At 38.7% G+C, this 22744-nt stretch overlaps 1 protein-coding gene across 1 annotated transcript; it reads left to right on the top strand.

Annotated features, from left to right (window-relative positions):
* The first annotated feature begins 864 nt into the window (after positions 1-864).
* slc40a1 (solute carrier family 40 member 1) lies at positions 865-19401 on the top strand. Its single transcript, XM_041806614.1, has 8 exons — positions 865-1199; positions 1326-1393; positions 2903-3062; positions 3310-3425; positions 9124-9250; positions 10042-10287; positions 10395-11033; positions 13800-19401. The coding sequence occupies exons 1-8, from the start codon at positions 1166-1168 to the stop codon at positions 14108-14110; spliced, it is 1701 nt and encodes a 566-aa protein (XP_041662548.1). The 5' UTR covers positions 865-1165; the 3' UTR covers positions 14111-19401.
* The last annotated feature ends 3343 nt before the right edge of the window (positions 19402-22744 follow it).

Below are 22744 nucleotides of genomic sequence, written 5' to 3'. Positions count from 1 at the left end.
GTTGCGCTGATCCTCCAGCCATCTGATGGCACCCTTGGGTGGGCTTACTTGCCCCATGTCTTATGTGCGGTTCTGCACAGTTTATGGCAGTAGGAGGACCAAGGGGTAATAACAGAGAAGTTTAAAATAAAAAGATAATCATCATTATGAGGAGAAAACACACAGACAGCCCTGTTAGACTTTCATATGGTTTAATGCTAAAATCCGTTTTAACTTCTGACAATTTTGACCACTTTTAATGAATGAACTCTTAAGATAAGATAAGATATTCCTTTATTAGTCCCACAAGGGGAAATTCAAGTTTACAGCAGCGAAAAAGAGTCTTATACAAAGCAGGCCATTGGCAACAGAAACACGATGGAAATAGAGGACAAATAAAAGTAGTTTTCAACTTATCCAAGTTAGCATCTTTGTTAACTGTGTTCACCTCTGTCAAGAACTAAAATGCAGGATATTTGTTTTAACAGGAAAATGCATTAAGATACAAAGTATGGATGCATTTCCTTTGGGGCTTCCCAAGAGAAACACATCAATGTGGAAAAATATAAAATCTGAGTTAGACAAAGATTCATACTTATGCTGTCATAATAAATAGGTTTTACTTGAGTCCATGTTTGCTCTGAGGTTTATAAGAGTCTCATTGTTAAGGCTCACTCACGCGCTTGCAGGTAAACAGGTAGATTTAAGATTCTGGCAGCAGTTACACCTTTTTAGTATGGATATGATCCAGCTATTCTGTTTCTTTACTTAAGCGCATGCGCGGTAGGAGGACCTCGTTTGTTTTTGACACAATGTAAATAACGGCCGGTCACGTGACGGCGTAGGTATATTCGAGGCGGGACGTAAACAGAGAGCAGCAGAGTAGGGGAGAGCGTCATCTGGAGCGCTGCATAGAGACAAGCTCCTGTAGCTTTGTGCTTTTAGCGTCCAGTCGGCTTTAAGCTCATAAAAACATTTCTTTCCAACTTCAGCTACAGTGTTAGCTAAGTTCGGAAAGGAGAAAATACAGAAACGTCGTGTCTTTTTCTTTGTTTTTGTGACGCTGCAGAGTGAGATGCGGTGCTAGCTGTTGGTCGACCTCCTTTAGCGCTCATATTACAAAAGAGAAGGAAAAAAGAGAGATATTCTTCAATTTATTTGAATTTTACATTTGGAAAGCTTTGAAATGGATAACTCCGGGCCCAAGAAGACGTGCTGTGGTATGTTATGTGTTATTGCATGCGTCATAAACAATATTTTACCGATATGGAGCTTTTCATGAATGAATACCATGTATATGGAGCATCAACTGCATCCCTCATTTATCACTCTACTTTGCCTTACAGATTCCGTCAAAGACTTCTTTACTTCGGCTAATTTCTTGATTTATATGGGACATGCTCTTTCAACATGGGTAAGTAAACAACTGGCACTATTTAACACTGTATCAATGTAATTGCATGTTTGCAGCTTACTAGGGCTGGGCGATGCAAACCAAAAATTGCACCTTGCTGTAGTAGTTTTATTCAGTCGTAACACAAGTTCCAAACATTTTACCCAGCACAGACGGGTTTTTTTTTTCTTTTCTAAGAAAAATGTGCATGTACTGAGCAGTCACTGGAATGGCATAGGCAGATGCAGACTGCTTATAAAAGCTTATCCTGTATTCTTATTATATTAAGCTACCAACTTTCAGATACAAAGAAAAAATAACTCCAAAATATTTGTAAGCTTCAAAAACAGATTTACAAACCATTTTCTTCAAAAACAAATTTCACATTTTCGGAATTGGCATCATCCTAGAGTTTACCTCCAACAATAGAAACACATTTCATCCTCAGCTTTTTATACAGTATATTTACAAAAACCTTTCAAAAAATTACAGCTCTCCTGAATTAAGCAGAACTTTATTTTTGTATTATTTTGTAGTAATACAGGTCATGAAATTTCATAACAATTGAATTAAGAAAAAGTAGATCTGTGTAAGCATAAAATACAGCTTTATTGATAATACATGTGGCTATTTTCTTTGCAGTTTTATTCTTGAATTGAAGATAGGTCCCCTACAATTCCACACAATAAGATGTATAAGGAACAATTAGTGAATAACAGACCAATACAGAGCTTTATAGTTTGATATTCCTGATTTATACAGGATTGCTGTTGGCTTTGAATTTTTGATTTATGATCAATCACAACCATTAGGAATTTGGTCTCAAAAACTCTTTAAATGTCCATATTAAAATTTTTAAATTAAATTTTACCATCAGTTCCCTCTATATTTTTGCGAAGTGGCAATGCACAAAATTTTATTTTGAAAAGAAATAACAAAAACAAATTTATAATTTATATTTTTACTTTAAACTATACTTTGTGAAAGTGATATACCCTGTACTTAGTTAGAAATTATATTAGTATATATCTTAAAGACTCAATTAATTGCCCAGCCCTACTGTACACATTTAAAATTTCTTCTTAAAACTCTCTTTTATCTGCTCACTTTTTCTTAAATGTTGCCTTAGATACACTTTTTTCCCAGTTTTTCATTTATATTATCCTTTATATTGGTTCCCTTTCCTTATTTGTGTAAACACAAAGGATTTTGTTTGAACAATCTACCATAAAAGTAATGGTATTATTACATTATTGCCAGTTAAAGACTTGCCATCATATATTTGTACATGCTTTCTGAATGTAATGCAGCATTAATATGCATTTGTATCATGGTGTTTTTTTTGTTAGAGCTGTCATTACAACTCAAAATGACATGTTTTCAATGTGTGGCTCACCACAATACTTGTGACTACAAATAGGGTGTGAGGCAGAAAAGGCCCTTATTATTCATGCATCAGATTTCCCACCTGGCCTAAACTGGACGTTTGGTATCAAGAGTATAAGTAATAGGTGTTTTTGATTTCCAAAGGGTGACCGAATGTGGAATTTCGCTGTTGCTGTTTTCCTGGTGGAGCTCTATGGGAACAGCCTGCTGCTCACGGCCGTGTACGGGCTAGTTGTGGCCGGCTCCGTGCTGCTGCTGGGGGCCATCATTGGGGACTGGGTGGACAGAAATCCCAGACTGAAAGGTAAGTAAGCCAGTGAAAATAGAAACAAAAGAGGTAAACACATGGTAATCTGGTGATTAGAAAATAAATGTGGAGCAGTTTCACAGCTAAATGCACCACTAGGGAGGGTTTATCCAAAAGAATTTGGCAAAGACACCGAGGTTTCTAACCATCTTGTTAAATGGCTTAATGAACTCATTTATCAGATGGAAATCTGTTGTTTTTGATCACATTTCTGTCCCTAATGCTCTTCCTGGTGTTTCCATAGTGGCCCAGACTTCGCTGGTTGTCCAGAACAGTTGCGTCATCGTGTGCGGGATCCTCCTGATGGTTGTTTTCCAGTTCAAAGAACAGCTTGTGGAGCTTTACAATGGATGGATTCTGGTGAGATCCCCCTCCTGTTCTGTCCTTACACACTCGCTATTCAAACATGAGCTGATGTGGTTTTCACTGACAGAGTTTTTTGCCTTTTTCCACTTGTACACCGTTCTGACCTCCAGGAATTGAAACTCACTTACTTTAACAGATATGGACTCTTGAGTCAGTGTGGTTTACGACTGCTTTAACAGATTATACTGATCAGTGTCATGAGGTCCTTTAAGACCTTTGACTGTTCCACTAACTCAAATAGAAAGAGGAGGTTAGTTATTTAAATGTAACATTTTAAAAAATCAATCAAAGACTTCTCCTCCTGTTTTGCATTACTTATAATGCACCATTTGTTCCTTTAATAACACCATTGATCACTGGACTTTGCAAAACAAATACAGCTGGATGATAAATTAATTTAACCAATTAACTCGGATTTGAAGAACTGGACTGTACAGCTTTTAGATTTGTGATATTACAAGCTTTTTCAACCCAGCATTTTCATATAAAAAACCTTTACAAGAGGGGGATAAGGAGGAGATTGAATCTACTGAAACTGCAGCAAAACTCATGCAGACTATCTGGATTGATAATGTTTTGGCACAGACATGCTGCCAATGTTTTTGTGCAATTTTGACACCAACTTCCGATCTTGAGTCATATTTTGGCAACCAAACAGCAGATTGCAGTGAGAGGGTTTTCATCACTTCTCTACAGCTCTAACAACTGCAGATCCCCCCAAAAGACTTAAAAGCTTTGCATTAGATTCTTCCATTTTAAGGCCATAAAATGGCTTCAGAGTCTTGTTTTTACTTGTCAGATGTCTTCAATTTGACTCACGTTTTACCTAATTATTCTCTTTAGTGAATTTCCTAGTTCATGTGACTTGTTGCATTTATGGCGGGGTATTATATTGAGGTGGGGAATTTTGTTGAAGATGAAAAATTCATGGAAGAGATGACAGGGAAAACAATGATTAGGCAGCTGGCAAGAAATGCAAAAGCATTCAAACTTTGGGCAGTGAGAATCAAAGCCGTTAAGTCCCACATGAAGTCTAAAAAGCACTGGTAGGTTGTAAGACTGGTATTGATTTCACTTTGATTGGGTTTTAAAAAGGTTTTAAAAAGCCTGAAATTTAATTTCAAAAAGTATGTAGTAACTATGCTAACTTATGATTACAGTTTAGACAATGTGCAGTAGGTTGCCTGCATTTTTTTGACATTGGAAATAAGAAATGACTCAATATTGAGTTTCTAGGACCTCTATTTTTGTTGCTGTGATATTGAAACATATATTGATCTCATTTGTTAAAAAAAAATCCAGAACAGGTGCATACATGACAATATTTAAAAGTTGATTTTAGCCAGTGCAAACATCAATATACAAATGTTAGGGGTGTGACAAGTCGAGCCACAAATCTTGCAAGACTTAAACGTCACATTCGTCAATTTGTCTCACAAAATTAACAGGATGCATAGAGGCAGAGTAGTTTCAATTAGGTAGTCCAATTGAAATGGAGATTGACCATACAATTGTTCCTGACACTCTCAAATAGTTGGTGTGGCAGCTTGAAAAGAAACCGAGCACAGCTGATCCTCCTTCACCTATTTGAGTCACCGCAGACAGACTTTAAACATGCATGACTGTTTGATATGATGTTTCAGTCATGCCTAGACAAGACATAAACTATATTTAAGCAGTAATATTTAGTGCAAGAGGATCAATTATTGATTTTTTTAAATGGACCTGTAATCTCTGCTTTTTATGACTTTACTTAAAGAAAAGACAAAATTTACAGTCATAAGTCATGAAAGTTAAAAAAAGAGTATAAAATCTCACCTTGTCTGTTCTGACACAAAAGTTCAGCCCTTAAAACTCAATTTAAAGTTTGTGGATGTACAAAGACACAAATGTCAGTCCTTAAAACACACTTTAAAGTTAAAGGGGTAAGGATGAATAAAGAAACTGATTTCAGCTGATGTTGGCTTGTTGGTCCTGGCTGAAACTCCTGAAACAAATTATTCATACATAAGACCCACATTTACAGCTAATTTAGGTTGATATTAACAGACGATATATCAGTTGTAAATAAAAAAGGAATTTTCATATCTGCCAGCTGTGATATCATGCTGATAATATCATACATCCCTACTGGGTTACATTACTAGCTTCAGATTTATCCAATTCATAATTAGACATGGGGTAAAAATAAAACATGGATATATTTTTAAGTCATATTGCCCAGCACTAATTTCAAGAATGCAAAGCTTGCTACATCATGTAAAAAGCAAAGACTTGAGATGTTGTTTCACATGACCTCAACAGACTTCTGCAGCAGAACAGAGCGGGTGTCAGGGTTTTGCTCAAGGGCTTGTTTACACTTGTTGAGCTATGCGTTCTCATTTGAGCCTCCCTCGCTACAAAGAGACGGACATGAGTCTGCAGCTGACCCAGTGAAGAGATGTAGACCAGACAGCATGGCATCAAGATAGAATATTATGATTGCAGTTTATTCAAAATTACTAAGATGTTACTTTAGAGGTTTGTATTTTGCTTTGAAAATCACTCAAGTCAGTGCTAGAACAAATAAAGAATGTTTACTTACACATGAAGAGTAGAATTTGGCATTTTTGCAGCACTAAAGCACATTTAATGATAGTTAACATTTACCCGTATCAAAAAAAAGGTTGATAACACCCTGTGATTTAGGTCATATTTGGATGGTTGGGAATCTGTACTACACTGGGAAAACGTACCATCTAAGCATCTAATTTCTTGTCACATTTTGCAGATAAGCATCTTAAAAAAAAAAAAAAAAAGAAAACATAATTTGCTTACATAGGCTAAAGTTTCCTAAATTAGTATAAAAAATGATGTATTATGTTTTCAAATGACATATCCAAATTAGTATCCTATTTCAACGGCCAAGAAGTTAAAAATGCTTGCATTTTGGCTATTTTTTACACATTTTATAATTTTTTTGTGTATTTTATCTCTGAATAAGATGTTTATCTGGAGTTGTTGAGTGACATAGGCTAAAAATAAGTGTATTGACCAGAAATTAGACCAACACATACGTCAAGATTTTGGTCTTTGTAGTGTAGAGATGTTTGCATCCATCAGGCTAGACTTGTTTGGGTGTCAGGTTGAAAAACAAAAGCCCTTTCTGTCAGCGCAAACATATCTCCAGCATTGCACTCTGCATCGGTGAAACGCCTTTGGGTCTCCAGGGAAAGTGGGGGATGGATTCTAGCCATGTGAGAGTGTTTAGACGGGAGTTTGTGTGTGTGTGTTTCAGTGTGTGTGGAGGTGGAGGGTGATTTTGGTGAAACAGGAGATTGAGTGTCTCGTCAAAGGCTGTGTAGTCAGCAGGTTCTTCAAGGGCTGTCACATGAGAGAGAGAGAGATATGGAGGGAGGGAGAGGGAGAGAGGGAGAGAAATGTGGCCTGACCTGTTGAATTGTTGTTTCACTGTTCAGAGCAGCTGTGCTAAATAAACATACAGATCAACAAACTGGATAGCAAACCAGTCATGTTTAATAGGGCAACTCGTTTTCTCTGTATGTTTTATGTTCCATGTTTTTGTGGGACTTTGTTTAAGTAATGTAAGTAGTACATTAAAAGTTATGTCTCATTATGGCTTACTGAATATTATCCTGTATTCTGAAAGAAGTTCTCACATTTTAAGGGATACACATTATTATCATCATATATTGGTAATGGTAGATAATAGCTGATGAAGTTCGTTACAGGTGACCAGTATATATGACAGTATCTGATGATTTATCAGCAGAAAATATCAGCAGGAGTGATACCTCTTGTAAGAAGAAGCATAAAGTTTGTGTTTTTTAAAGCTGAAACAACAGACCTAAATCAGCTTAAGATTTGTTCTTTTTTTATCCTCATTCCTTAAACTTTTAAGTAAACTGAAAGTTTCATGTCTGATTTATGATTAGGGAATTTCCCCTTGAAATTATACAGTTTCATGAACTTGTCATACATAAATTCAGGGTATATACAGAAAATATGACATCATATGTAGCCTAATACTTTTTAAGACCTCTCAACGTAATTCAAGGTCCCCAATGAATCTTCCATTTCTAACCAGTTACATTTGTAGCACAGTAATCTGCATGTTTAACCTGACACACCAGATAGACTAATACCCCTTTCCCACTGGCCGAAAAACCCATTTAAACACGCTAACAATCTGCTCCTGTCAGTGGGCAGTGGGAAAGGCTCTAATCGGCATTCAGACCCGCGTCGACTGACCCTGAAATGGATATAGGTTTTTATCAGCTCGGCTCCAGTGGGAACGTCACACCCGGGTAAACGCAGGATGACTTTGGCGTAACGTGCCTACGTCATAATATCGCGCCCGTAACTTGGGGCAACAAAAGGACGCCGGCAGCTGACGAACGTCTGTAACATCAGCAACTCTTTGCCATCTCAGCAACAAATTCCATCCACCTTTGTATCATCAGCGCTCGAATGTCGTTCAGTCTGTGCTGAGTTTTTATATTTTGAAAGTAGGACAAAAGTACAAAGTACGGAAAACAGTTGACCACCGTGTCCATGGCTTCCATGCTCCTTTCCATTGTTTACCTAGCTGTGTTTCAGTGTGCTGATGATGATGTCATCAACTTGATGACATCAGTTTGACGCACCAAAGGAAAATAAAACCAGCCATGCAGCTCGTCTGCTGGCGATCAGACCCGGGTCTGCTGACAATGGGAAAGGAGTCTCTTGCTGATTGGTAGCAGGTTTACCCGTGTTTAAAAAACCCACTTTTACACGCTAATTTTAGTGGGAAAGCCGTATATTTCATATTTCTACTGTATGGGTGTAATTCACATTCACTAGGAAAGCTCAGATAGAAAGCATTTTGGAAGGGCAGGACTTTTCAAAAATTTCTTGGAAGGTGATTAGAGGAATGTCTTGTCTTGTCACATTCATAATGGGCCAGTTAGAGCAACAAGACGAAATAAGATTGTACGCATGCGCTTCTTCTGAGCTGACAGGTTACTACTGCCATAGGAATGAGCTCCTCTGTGAATAAAATTCATGCCAAGGCTGGTCGGGAGACGTGCAAAAACATCTTCTCTGCCAAGACAAGGTTTTGGTGAGATTATTAGTTTTTGTTTTAAAAGAAAATGTGGTCCAGTTCCAATTAAACTGCCACTTTTCTACAGCAGCATCCTAACTAATAGTTACTGGAGCAGTCAGTGGGTACACCGGCAAACCCCGCCCATAACAATTGCAAACCCATGCCGAAGCAGACCAGGAGAAGAGTGTAAACGTCTTTTCCGTCATCAAAAGCTTCCAGTGTGGCTCTCTGCTCTTGTTTTCATAAAAACATGTTGTCTAGTTCTTGCAAAACCGCTGCTGTGGCTAAGTTTGAGCTAATCACTCCACAAGCAGCCATTGTATACAACCACTCACAGTGCAACTAGCCACACCACCATGTAACTCTCACAAACTCATGCTGTAGTAGGTCGGCAGAAGAGCAAAAACATCTTTTCCATCATGAAAAGCTTTTAGTGTTTTTTTATTCTTTCCTACTCTTTCTCTTCTCAAATGATGCATGAATGAATGCCTCTTTGATCAAAACAAGTTTATCTCTTTATTTTCTCAATTTGACATGAAGTACATATCATGAGCATGCATCATAAAAAAAACTTCATGTTTTTTCTGTGTTTTTTGTTTTTTTCAGACCAGCTGCTACATCATGGTTATCACCATCGCCAACATTGCCAACCTGGCCAGCACGGCAATGTCCATCACCATCCAGAGGGACTGGGTGGTGGTAGTCGCAGGTCAGGACAGCAGCAAGCTGGCAGGTCAGTGTTTCTTACCTTCTTTACAGCTTATCCGCGAATGTAGGCCTCACGTGATTCGTTATCAGATCTCTACAGCAGGACAGACTTTGAACCCTGGACGCTGACTCACTCTCGTTTTCAGCTTTTTATGTCTCTGCAGTTTTTCCGATTGTTATAAAATGTTTAAAAGGTTGCTCACATGGCTGAAACATTTAGAGTTTATGAACTCAGTGACCTCTCTTTTTCTTCTGTGCTAGTGTAAGGTCTTTAGTGAAGCCTTAAACTGCATAAATGTAGAGCCTAACGCAATGAAAAGACTATAATAATGAGCTACTATTTGACCACATGGCTATTAACATGATGACTGTTCAGCTACTTTGCTATCATAATGGGTTACTATTTCACTATTTAGCTTCTATTTGATTTCCATCAGTACTTGAACAAGGCAAAGCAATGTATTGCATGGAAACAAAGGCGTTGCATGGATGCAGATAAAGGGAAACGTGCCAGGGGAAATAAATCATGTGACTCTTATAATGAGAAACAATCAAATAATCTAATGAGAATAATAAGCTCCTCTCCTGCGCACCTGTCATGTGAAGTAGATGCATTTTTTCTACACTGTTCTTCATTAAAATAACAGCACAGATTGTATCCTTTTAAAACAAGGTACTGACAAAGTGTCTGAGCATCAAAATTTGACAGCTATAGTTGCTTACCAAATGCTTAAACTTGTGCATTTATCTAAAGATGAAACTCAGTGTTTCTTCTGGCCGAAACACTGCTTAAAGAACTGTCTGTTTCTATTCTAGATATGAACGCCACAGTGCGCATCATCGACCAACTGACCAACATCCTGGCTCCCATGCTGGTGGGTCAGATCATGTCCTTTGGCTCACATTTCATCGGCTGTGGCTTCATCTCTGGCTGGAACCTGTGCTCCATGTGTCTGGAGTACATGCTGCTGTGGAAGGTCTACCAGAAGACGCCAGCGCTGGCTGTGAAAGCGGGTCAGAAGGAGCAGCAGCAGGAGCTCAAACAGCTCAGCTCCCCTAAAGGTAACTTCAAGGAGCTTGTGTTTGATGTTATTTCTGCTAATAAGTGCCTTACTCTTTGGTGTGTGATGATCCAAACAAAATCTCTGTATGTTTCTGCCCTTTCACAGAGTTGGAGAACGGCCAGAGTCCTGAAGAGTCGTCTCAGCCTCTGATGAATGAAAACTCAGTCGTAGCTAAACCCGACTCCCCCAAGAAGCATGGCTTGTGCCATCAGGTGACCGAACCCTTGCGCACCTTCAGGGCTGGCTGGGTTGCCTATTACAACCAGAACATCTTCTTCGCCGGGATGTCCCTGGCCTTCCTCTATATGACAGTGCTGGGCTTCGACTGCATCACCACCGGCTACGCCTACACGCAGGGTTTGAACGGCTCCGTGCTCAGCTTGTTGATGGGGGCTTCAGCCATATCCGGCATCTGTGGCACTGTTGCCTTCACCTGGGTTCGCAAGAAGTGCGGTCTGATCCGCACTGGCTTCATCTCAGGCATGGCCCAGCTTTCCTGCCTCATGCTGTGTGTCATCTCTGTCTTTGCCCCTGGGAGCCCCTTCGACCTCAGTGTGTCGCCCTTCAAGGACCTTTACACCCATCTGATTGGAGAGAAGACGCTACCTGAGGCTGAGCATATCATCAACGGTGTCCTTCCTGCCGGAAACTCAACTACTGCTGCACCAGCTGAAGAGCTGCCACCTCTGCAGTCCTACATGTCTGTTAGTCTGCTGTTTGCCGGCGTCATTGCTGCTAGAGTTGGTGAGTAAAGCAGTTCCACTTTTTTTTCAAGACCATTTTATTTAGAGCTCCAGAGAGGAAACGTTTATATTCTTAGAAGACCTGAAATATGCTAATTGTGCAGCTGGCTGTTTCTGTCACATTTGCCATTTAGCTCATGTAGGTTTGACTTTGTTTTTGTAATTTATTCAGATAAAAATCAAGATTAGGGATCCCTGATATTATCAACATGATATCAGTATCAGCAGATAGGCCATATATATCACATATTGTTAAATGTCCAAAAAGTATAACATTACATAATCTGAGCTGTGCCTAGGGGGGCATGGATGAACTAGCCATTAGGGTCGTACCCCATTTACATGGATGGCCCGGATCCATCCTGTGGCTCCTTTCCCACATACATGTCCCTCGCTCTCTCATCCCTGCTTTTAGCCCAGTCCACTGTCTTTCTCTAAATAAAGGCACAAAAATGCCTAAAAACTATATATTTAAAGAGGGGGGTTGCAGATGGCTTAGCCTTAAGGAACCTGCCCCATTTGCATGAATCTCTGATCAAGATACTAAGATTGTGTTGCCATTCAGTTAAAATATCAACGTAGGATTTTTGCTTTATACTGCCTTAACCTTGCCACAACTACACAAGTAGTTGTTAATGTCATTACTTAAGTAATGTTTAATTACTTGTTGACCTGTGCACTCATTTTTTTAGGCTAAAAAACTTGATTGAGTCAGCAAAACTGACTGATGATGCTCCATATTAGCTGTGACTAGGAAGAGTGTTGTTTGGAAATACTGTAAAAAACATTTTAAAAAAATGGAGAGACCATTGCTGCTCAGCATCACCCACCTCCATGGCCTCCTTCTCAATACTACTTCTTGTTTGAACTCTTACATAAAAAATATCTACTAAAGATAAAACTGTTTTTTTTTCCATTCATTAATTTCTCACACTGAGGGAGAAATGCATTTAAAAATGCACTTGCATGTTCATGCTGGAAGCAACGGCAGAATGCATGTGCATCTTAGATCCAAGGCCACATGCACATTCTCATTTCCATTTCAAGTGTGAATATGGAAGGGCAGTTTTTAGTACATTTCTCCTAATTATGAGAAATGTATTAATGAAAACAAATAGTTGGTTTCTCTTTAGTAAATACATTATGCCTCATAAGTGGCTGTTTATATTTAACAGTCCTCTGTTCTAAAGAAGTAAATAGTAGAGCATTAATATGCATTAAATACTTTGGGAAAGAATGAGCATACAGGTTTCGGTAGAGCTGTCGGTAATTTGATTTTAATGATAAATCCTATTTGTGGAAAATCTTTGGAAAAATGGAAATCCAGGCATTAGCTTGAACTTTTTCCGCTGCTCCCCTCAGACTTTTTGCTGGTTCTGGTTCAGGACTGACTGGTCAGAAACGCATCTAGGAATGAGAAACATCATATGATTTGCAGATTAAAATCGTTTGTGAACAAACACCCACTCCTGTTCCACCTTAGCTGTTGAATGGCGCTGGTTTTATTCATTTTTTTTTTTTTTGGAAAAAAGGTCTAATACAAACAACAAGTTTGGTTTTGTACTTAATATGACACAATAAAACACAATGTTATTCCTCATGCTACTTGCAATACCAAATACTTCCCTGAAACTACAAAGACAGCTTCTAAAGATGAGTTAACAAAAGGGAAATTCAGATTACTTTTGCTTAGGGCTGACGATATTGGATTTTGTCAATATCTTATTTCTATAAAATGATTTAGGCCAAAACAAATATTGATACAGATATTGGAATGTAAAAAAAATAAAATGTAGTTCAGATCCAGAACTCCTTAAAACACACAATTTAAAGTTTGAGGATAAGCAAATTAACAAATTTCAGTCCTTAAGACACACTGTAAAGTTTGGGGATTGGTGATAGATAAAGAAAAATACTTCAGCTAAAGTTTGTCCCACTGGAAACTCCACTAACCTATGTGTTCTACGGCCAATATTTACTGCTGATATTGACTGATTTTTAAAGTGAAAATATTGAAAGAAATTTGATGTATGCTGATACCAATATTGTGCCAATAATATTGTGCAACCCTACCTTTTCTTTCAAAGCAGGAAAGAAAACCAGTTGTAAATTGAGTTTGGTGTGGGGAAAAAAAAAAAAAAAAAAGATTTTTGCCCATATCCCCCAGCCCTATTGCCCAGCCTGTAATATATCCTCCATGACTGAATGACCTATCTGCTGGTTTACCTGTAGACAAACCACCTGACCAGTCATAAAGAAGTTCCCATGTTTACATACCATGGAGATATTTTACTCAAATGAGACGGTCTCTTGCTGTGTTCTTCAATACTGCCTTTTTGAGTTTAAATATTATTGTATTTCTTAGAAAGGCTGAAGGTCAAGGTGCAAATGATTATTGGTTACTGCTGTGTAAGTGGTTCAAAGTCAAAGTTTATTTTATCTGAAAGGAAATTAGCATGTTCATGCTTCCTTTGCATGTTGGCTTCCTGTCATTAGATTATAAAAGGCTCTTTCCTAAATTACTCCCGACTTCCTGAAGGTAATTAAAGCACATTAAGGTATCTCTATCGGTTGTATTTAAGTTCATGTGACCGGATTCTCAAATGAGACCTGCGGATGTACTTTGAATGTCACAGCAATATTTCCGACCTTTGATTCCAATGATATTTGCTGATAATTCCTGTCACAGCTTCTGTTGTCCTCAAAAGTGGTTTTACAGCAGCTGTAAAAATACCATTAGAAGTGACTGTTGATCTGTGTTTTTCAGGCCTGTGGTCCTTTGACCTGACAGTGACCCAGCTCATCCAGGAGAATGTGATCGAGTCGGAGCGAGGTGTGATCAACGGCGTCCAGAACTCCATGAATTACCTCTTAGACCTGCTGCACTTCATCATGGTGATACTGGCTCCTAACCCAGAGGCCTTTGGTCTGCTGGTCATCATCTCTGTCTCGTTTGTGGCCATGGGTCACGTGATGTACTTTGGGTTTGCCTTCAAGAACCTGGGCACCCGTCTCTTCCTGTGCTGCTCACCGGAGCAGAAGGTGGAGACGGTTGAAAGCCCTGTCACAACTGTCTAACTGCATTTAAGAGACTTTGTCCTGGGTACATATCTCTCAAGCCTTACATAAATCCTGCATTTTATTTATCTCACTAACATCTTTGCTTGTAGCTGGCAGAACGCTAACAAAAACCAGAGAACAGTAACCTAACATGCTATGCTTAACAGAGCCATTAGTAAAGCATTAATCATGAGCAGAGGGAGGTGAGTAGAAAGCTTGCAGTCATAGAAAACTAACCCATAGTCAAACTTAAGATATGGCAGGGTTTCTCTAACTTTTCATATCAGATAAGAGCCTCAAACTCTTATTTATGGGTCTTTGAAACATACATGTACTGTCAAACAAGGCTCCATCACTTCTCTGCTTGTGACCCCAAAGTGAGTCCAGCTGAAGAAGTCAGGGGACAAGGCACTCTAAGATATTCTTCCTCTAACCGCCTGGGATTTAGCTGTAAAGATTTCAAAGGTGCTTCAGCTAACAGCAGGGCAAAATGAGGGAGAAATGTCGCAGGAAAGCAGGCACTGAGGACAACAAAGACAGAGCATCCTCTTCTTGTTGGTGCTGTAGTTGTGTCTGCTAGCTGTTCTCCGAAAGCCTTTATGTTTGATGAGCAAGTTGTGAATGTCTTCCTACAGAAGGCGGAAGATTCTTTAACCAAACACAAAACTGACATCTAGTCTCCGCCATGCATGGTTATGAGGGCACTGCTGTAGACTATTTGTAAGAAGTGGAAGCAGCTGTAAGATAGCTTTTTGCTTTGACATTTTTTCCTTGCTAGAGAGAAGTGAGGGGATTACCAAACCCTAATCTAACAGTTTATGCTGGTTTCAGCTTTGTTTGCAGGGTGATGTGGTATTAAATGGTATTAACAACTTAATGCTCAACAAAATACTTATAAAGTCTATGTGGTAGGGCCTGGTTGCCACATCCTAAAGCATACCCTGATTAAGTTATTTTATAGAGATGTAACAGTATCAAAATCTCATGGTATTATAATACCTCAGTAACAAGTCCATGGTAAGATGTTTGTTGCCTTATAACCTTCTAAAACTGTTTTCCACAGCTGAAAAGAGCTGTAGGTCTTTGCCGATATACTGATGATACACCTTATAATCTGCTGAACCCTTGTTCTATTGTGGGGAAGTGGGATTGTGAAGGCTTGTTTAAGAGTCTGATTTCTGGACACCGGGAAACCAAAATTCTTTAAAGTGGCTGGAGCCTCCACAACCTGAAAAACTTTGTTGCTCAGTTCTCCCTTGCCATTTTCTTGCTGATCAAGCCAGTGATTGAAGTGCAAGGGATGGTGGGTACACATGGGCTGATGGTAACTGTAGTTCTCATTTCCCTTCGCCCTGTTCTGAACTTTTTGCCCTGAAGACTTATTGTTCGAAACCATAACATGTCCATGATGGTATTAAGACGCTTTTGTCACCGCGATACCGTGAAATTAACAATGCCGTTACATCTAAATTATTTTACCCTCAGTGAAATCATAATTTGCATAATAAGACTTCAAACTAGGGATTGAGCCCATAAACCTATCAGAAAAATGTTAAAGGCTTACTGTGTGACTTTCAGAGCAGATTTTCTGACCAAAACAACCACTGTCTCCATCTGTAAGCTCAACCCATGTGGTGGTCATCTTGCAATAGGAAGGTCGTAGGTTCAATCCACAGCTCCTGCAGCCACATGTCGGTGTTTCCTTGAGCAAGACACTAAACTTCAAATTGCTCCCACTGTGTCATCGGTGGCGTGTTACTGGGTATGGAAGCATTTGAAAGGGATTGGCTGATTCTGATAGCCAGTTCTTCTTTGCAGCCTTCACCGTCGGTGTATGAATGTGGAGTGAATGGAGTGAAAGGGTGTGAATGGGTATTTGGACCTGCAGTGTAAAAGCTTTGAGTAGTCTGATGACTAGCAAAGCGGGATACAAGCTCTAGTTCATTTGCCCCTTTCCTTCTGCCTTCGCTCTTCCCTGCCCCGCACCCTCAATTTTGCCAGCAAAATGTCTTCAGTAGGCAAGTGCTGATAAACATCAGAAAACGTGATTGTGCAATCAATTTCAAGTGATGAAATGCATCTTGGAGATGCAAAAAGTGGCCATCCGTTTGTCTTTTCAAGTCAAGAGGAAATTTGCTTTGGTTTGGAGAGTCTGTTGGTTCTCCGCTGGCGATGATGCGTAGTCATTATGCACTAAGGGCAAGGCCATTTTTTTCTTCCCCCACATGGTGGCAGAGTAAATGGTTGAGTTAGGTTCAGGCTTAAAAAAGGGCAAAATATATAGGCACCTCTAAGTGAAGCATAAACAAGCTGAAGGAAGTGCTGTCCCATCAGTGTGAACGCAGAGCTGAGAACAACAAACCCAGAGGGAGTTTGACGTCACTTTTTTGTATTTTTTCTTAGCATGTTTTGCCTTTATTTAGATAGGAGGGCGGTGTATTGGAAAATGGGGAACTTGGAAATGGGGATTAGAGTGGGGAACAATGTGCTGGAAAGAAACAACAGGCTGGCTTGAACCTAGCCCACTGCATACACAGAGCGTGGCCTAACCACTTGGTAATCTTTGCCCCTATGGTCACTCTTTTCAAAGAAGTCATGTTAATAGGGTACATTTGATTTTTGTTTTACACATAATTAAACGTTGCAGAGTAAGACTTAAACTGTGATAAATCAAGTGAGAAGGAAGGTAACTCAGCAATTAGATACCTTTTACAACCTGTGGAGTCTCCCCCTGCTGGTCAATAGAGAGAATGCAGGTTTGTGCATCCAAGAGGCTGCGTCCACTCCTTATATACAGTCTATGGCTGAAGCTCTTTACTGTATTTATTCAGGAAACACAGATGTGGATTTTGTATTAACTGTATCATCAGTATTCTAACAGTCGTGCCATGAGACAGATACCGAGAAATCCTATGCACCCTTGTCAATAACTCTCTCAGTTACCAAAGTCAAAGTCTGTGTGTGGCATTTAAGGAAGTGAGGGAAACCTGGAGCATTCCAAATATAGATTTTTACATCAGGTGACAGTAGTTGCTTTCATACACATCTCTGAATAACCCACTCTGAGATTGTACCTTAATCCTCTTGTAGTTTACATTAATAGTGTTGTGTTGTCACCGTTTGATTTTGATATTTTCTTTCTTGAGTAATTTTGTAATCATGATTGTTGTTACACAGGCACTTTAAGTGATTGACGTCTGTCATTACACCCAGTTCATGATCAGGCATTTAATCAATACTTTTGCACAATGCTGAAGTCCCAACCCCCCCCCTCCCCGTATGGTTTAATCACTTACAGTCTTTGTACAGGTCCTGTGGGAGAATCTTGGATTGAATAAGGCACATATTTAAACTCCTATTACCACATGTTCAAGAGGAAAAACTGAAGCAGACCCTGAATACAAGTCACATCAAGTTATGTCTGTGTGAAATCAAGCCCATGGGTGTTGACTAAGTCAAGATTCCTCAGCAGAGGTTGATAAATTTCCAAGAATGCCTGGCTACAGACATCCGACATTTATAAACGCGTGGACACTTGGACATTCATAAATGCATGCGCATTGCAGACTACTTTTTTTAACTGAGGTGTCTTTTTATTGAAACTGATTTCCACAGAGTGCATGTGCTAAGCAGTAAACCAAACTTAACATTTTGACTGTGAAAAGATTTTTTAAAAGCACCTTGTGCCACATCTGCCGCTCAGAATGCTTTGCGTGTGGCTCCAGTCCCTTGGAAGCACACGCCAGAATATGTCAGCACTTTTGAAACTTCTTTCAGCATGTGAAATTCATCCATAAAAATTAAACATTGGTTTTCTGTTAAGTACTTTCACCTTATGGGTTTCATTTTAAGTGAAAAGACACCTCAATTGTTAAAGATAGCAGGCAGCTGACATGGGTAGGGCATTGTCACTTGGGCATGTTCAGTGGGGCTGTAGATAACAGATTAAACAAAAATAGTAATTTGAAAAAGATAACAGAGGTCTCAGGGCATAGGAGATCATGGATGTCTGAAGTCAGGTGCCTCTCAAAATTTGTACTCGTGGCAAAATTCTGACATTTGTGTGAATAATTTTGACTTAACTGGACCAGTCTTGGAAATTAAAATCAATGTTATCTTGCACATTTTTTGCAGGCTTCTTCTCCCTTGAGGAGACACAAGTCTCCTTAAACATCTAAAAGAGAGCCTGCTTTAAAGTGAAGCTGTTTAAAAGTAGACATGACCAAAAAGTACAGGATGATAATGAAAAGAAATTTAACTACAGCTATCTGAAATGGCTAAAAATAAGCAACAATAAGCTAACTGGTAAACAATGCCTGGTAAGGCTGTAGCAATAACCCCCTGAGTGTAATAAGCTGAATAATGCCTTTTTTAATTACATAATCCCACTTTAGAGCCCTCTAAATGACGCATCTAATGTAGCCTAACTAGTTCCTTTTCACCTCTGACCTTTAGTGGTTTCTGTCACCTTAAATCAGCTGTTAAACGCACAAAAGTGGCTATGTTAGACGGTAACCAGCCGCACCCCAACCTTTTAAATGAAAATCCAGTTTTTCAAGCCTGATTTTTGGTAAGGTGGGGGGGGGTATTTAGGTTGGAAACAGATTTAACCACACCAGATGTTGGAGAACAGAGGCCACTTTTAGTCGCACATTCCCATGAAACCTTCTGGACGCCGTGTTGGCGAGTCAGCACGTCTGCAGGTGTGCCGTAAGGTGCAGACTCACAGGGAATGGAACCCAATTTTCATGTTCCATTGACGGTTTATTTTTGTAAGTGCAAATTCTGTCTAGGCACTAGAACAAAACCAGCTCTTAAAACAGTTGGTCTGCTGATTCAGGAATACCACACATGGCCATAACTTTATTTTTACTGTAAATACAATTATCTGTTGTTGAATACATTTGGAAAATACTTAAAAAAGAGGAAAAAATAACTGTGTTTACTGTTGCCATGCAGTTTGTCTGAGATGTTGACTTTTTTTTTTTTTTACATGTTTTTACATACCAAGTGTTCACTTTTGTGTCAAATTGAGTTTTCTTGAAGATTTTTTTAATTTGTCCATAAAGCAATTATTGCATCTCATTTGAATACATCTGTTAAATTCTGCTTTGATCTGACAATATATATCTCTTTGTATATATAAATATACAGTATATATATATATATATATATCAGTGTTATTGTAGTTTATTAGGCAAATCAGAAAGAAATCATTTTTCTGTGATAATCGCACTCCACTGAGTATAAGGACGTTGGTTCTTCTTATATTGCATGAGGTCTCATGAATAAAGAAAGCCTCCACAATCGCTGCTCTCTTGAGTCTTCTGTGTTCACAGGGTTTCCTGGCCTCAGCCTGAGCTTTGCTGCTGTGTGAGGTCACATACCACAGCAGAGTTAGCTGCTAATTTCCTCCCTAGAATCCCTTTCTTTCTGTCAGGCAGCTAGCGTTGAAACTCGCTGACTTTAAGCTGAGCTGGATGATCTGGACTTGCATGCCTGCTGAACAAACAGACTGGGAGTGACCTGCTTTTGTTAAACACAATGCCAAGGTTTCAAAGTAGAGCTTGTTAGCATTTCTGATTAATTAATCATTCTTACACTTGAAACTCTTGTATTTTATTACATGCCTGCACTATGAATGGTCATATGAAGAGATGGTGCTGTGTATACAGGTATGCACACCTCCCATTACCAATGAAGTTTTAAATGGTGGTAAAACAGAGCCACTGTTGTGTTATCTTGTGGATCCTGCAACATTAATTTGCTGACAGAATTAAGACTGGGAGGTAACACCTTAAAACTCTTTGTTTCAGCACTTATTCACTTTGTTGAAGTAAGCTGCATGCTCCTCATAGTAATGGCAATACTCAGACATGGCACAATGAGCATTTACTTTACCAAGTGAGTCCCACTTCAGTCAAACAAAAGACACCTGCCTGCAACATGCAATTTCAACAGCAAACAGTTGCATGCTAACCCTCTAGCTTATGGTGATAACCAGAAGCAGATGACAATATGATTTCAGCTATAGACGATAACTGATCACTGATAACTTCTGGATCAAAGCCTAGCTGGTATGGAAACTGCAGAGTATGCCAAAACACTGAGTCCAGATTAGATCCAACAAGGCATTTTTACTGTACCTGCAAAAGTAAGTAGATCTACCTGCATCTTCTACATGTGCAAGTTCACTTCAGGAAATTTAGGTACGAGTTTAGTTGTACTAACATGTTTATATTCATTTTACAAGTCTGGTTTCAGCCAGGCTAACACAATAAATCATTTGACTGCATATCAACATACTGTCTGTGATTGAGGTTCCAATCAAAGACGCTATAAGATGGATGGCTCAACAGCTGTCATGGAGTGAAGCAAGCATACTTGGAGTTCTCCTGCTGACTGACTGCAGGATAACTGATAATATAATTGTAAAACTCAGAACAATGGAAGAAGACAGGGATGTGTTGTTCATGTTAATAGTGACATTGTCTGATTCCATACGTTTAAGCTATTCTAAAAATATATATTATCATGCCCTGTCCATGTTTTCTAAGCCATTTGTCAAACTATAGTTACTAGGAGTTGGACTGAATTTTTACCTTTTTCCAATAAAATTCATAAGCAGCTGGTGGTACTTTGCCATATTTTAGTCCAAATGGTTGCTTGACTAATATAACCAGTGGTGCTTCCTTGCCTTTTGAATGCTTAGCTATGCTAGCATGTTGTATGTTGTTTCCCCCCCATTAGGCTGCCCCAGAGAAGAAATCAATGTTTCCAGCAAAAACAAAAAACAAAAAAACAACAGTGACTCTAAAACTGTTGAATCATGTAGTGTTTTGTAAAACTGTAAAAACCCTGATTTCAAATAAAGGGAAAACCTCCCAGAGCAACAGAGAACAAAAGAAAAAGGATCATGTCCGGACTTGCAAAACTGAGCAGCAAAACTTTTCCAGTCAGCTGTGCTATCTGTTATTCCTGATATCACCTTAAGTTAAAACTTACTGTGATATCAGAGCAGTTCTGCCTCTTTTGAAGTACAGTGAATTTTTACCGTTTCATATTTTAGATCTGGCAAAAAGGAGACACTGTCAGTGTGCACAATTCTGGGCTCCTTCCCCATAGAATTTTGCTAATCTTTTTTCTTTCAAGTATGATGTAGACCCATTGACTATAACAAGTAGCGTACTCTGACTTTTACTTAAGTAAATTTCAGCCTGTATACCTGTACCTTTACCTGCATACAATAGCCATGTACTTTTTCCACTGACTATAATAGTCCCAATAATAAATGCAGCTAGGTCTATCTGTTATAGCAAACATTTAAATCACAAAAACAGGCTATTTGATTTCAAAATTGTACCTAAAAAATAAAAAAATATTCTATTTTGGATAAAAAATATAATTAGAATTATGACTAGTGACATTTGGTTTGTAGACATTTAAAATGTGAGTTTTTCATGTAATTTTATGTTACAGAGGAGGAAAATGGTTGTGGATACCAGAAATGAGAATGGTAGGTAGTCATTTAAAAGAAGGTAAATGTCACTGTACTTGTCTTTCTGAGCCTATGTTTTTCAAGTTATTTTCTTTTATCATTTCTAACCTTACTTGATCTTTTTTACAGTCCTAACCCAGCTCATCTCAAGTCTGTAAAGGTGACAGATAAACAGCTCAGGACTCGATAAGGACACTATAGACAGTGACCCAGATTGATGCCCAAATCTCCTGTACGCCCTGAATATCTGTCAAATGCAGAAGTCATAAAAGAAAATTATGGATCAGTTCCCTGGTGGGAGGCTTGGGTTCAAGCACCTGATAGATAAAGGAACTGAAAAATGCTGAGATGAAAGTGCACCGTCTTATCCAACTAAACGTGACCTTCTCCCTTAGCTCAATGCTTACTCAGGATTTCTGATTCAAGATTTCAGTCTGCTGAGTTTTTTTCTGACTTTACTGCACTGATAAGGTGACTTTGCAAGGTCATGTTCATACAAGAGGTTTATAGGCAAGATTTCCAAGAACCATACTAAATGCCAAATATGACCACAAAATACAAGACTGTATTAATGATAAAAAAAAAAGATTAATTTGGAATGAATCCTGTTTTAGAGTAGATGTGTAATACTTCAGCTGCTTATACAACAGAAGGCATGTCATATATAAAGCCTGTAATAGCTGCTATAGCCGACTGAATTACATCACTCATTACCGACCATGAAGAAACGCCACCAGGCTGGACTTGAGACACACTGGTGTTGTGTAAAAAAAAATGAAGAACTCAGTTAGACAGTTAAAATGAAGACTTATACATCTTTTATTTAAATTTGAAAAAAACATACAAAATGTGTAACTGCACACAAATGTGCATACGGAGCATGTAGAAAGTTGACATACACATCAATGGACTTTGAAGAAACTGTGGAACTTAAGTTCTTTTTTAACACTGGTTAGATACTAATAAAAACTGGACTCTTACAGAATAAAGTGTATTACAAAAGTCCTCTTGTAATATTACAAGAACAAAGCTGTGGGAGATTTTAATTGTGAGGAAAAAGTATACAGTTGTAAGGAGGTAAGATTTTACATTACAAGAATGAAATTTTATGAGATTAATATCCCACTTAATTTTTGTAGCATTTTGTCTTTATT

Source organism: Cheilinus undulatus, linkage group 15, assembly GCF_018320785.1.
Source record: "Cheilinus undulatus linkage group 15, ASM1832078v1, whole genome shotgun sequence".
Taxonomy (NCBI): Eukaryota; Metazoa; Chordata; class Actinopteri; order Labriformes; family Labridae; genus Cheilinus; species Cheilinus undulatus.
This window is presented reverse-complemented; position numbering and strand designations above follow the sequence as displayed.

What these genes read in the sequence shown, in the direction of transcription:
- slc40a1 (XM_041806614.1), top strand. Translation starts at nt 1,166, where the DNA reads ATGGATAACTCCGGGCCCAAGAAGACGTGCTGTG. An exon ending in GACATGCTCTTTCAACATGG is followed by an intron (nt 1,394 to 2,902) that starts GTAAGTAAACAA and finishes TGATTTCCAAAG; the next exon opens with GGTGACCGAATGTGGAATTT. An exon ending in GGACAGCAGCAAGCTGGCAG is followed by an intron (nt 9,251 to 10,041) that starts GTCAGTGTTTCT and finishes TTTCTATTCTAG; the next exon opens with ATATGAACGCCACAGTGCGC.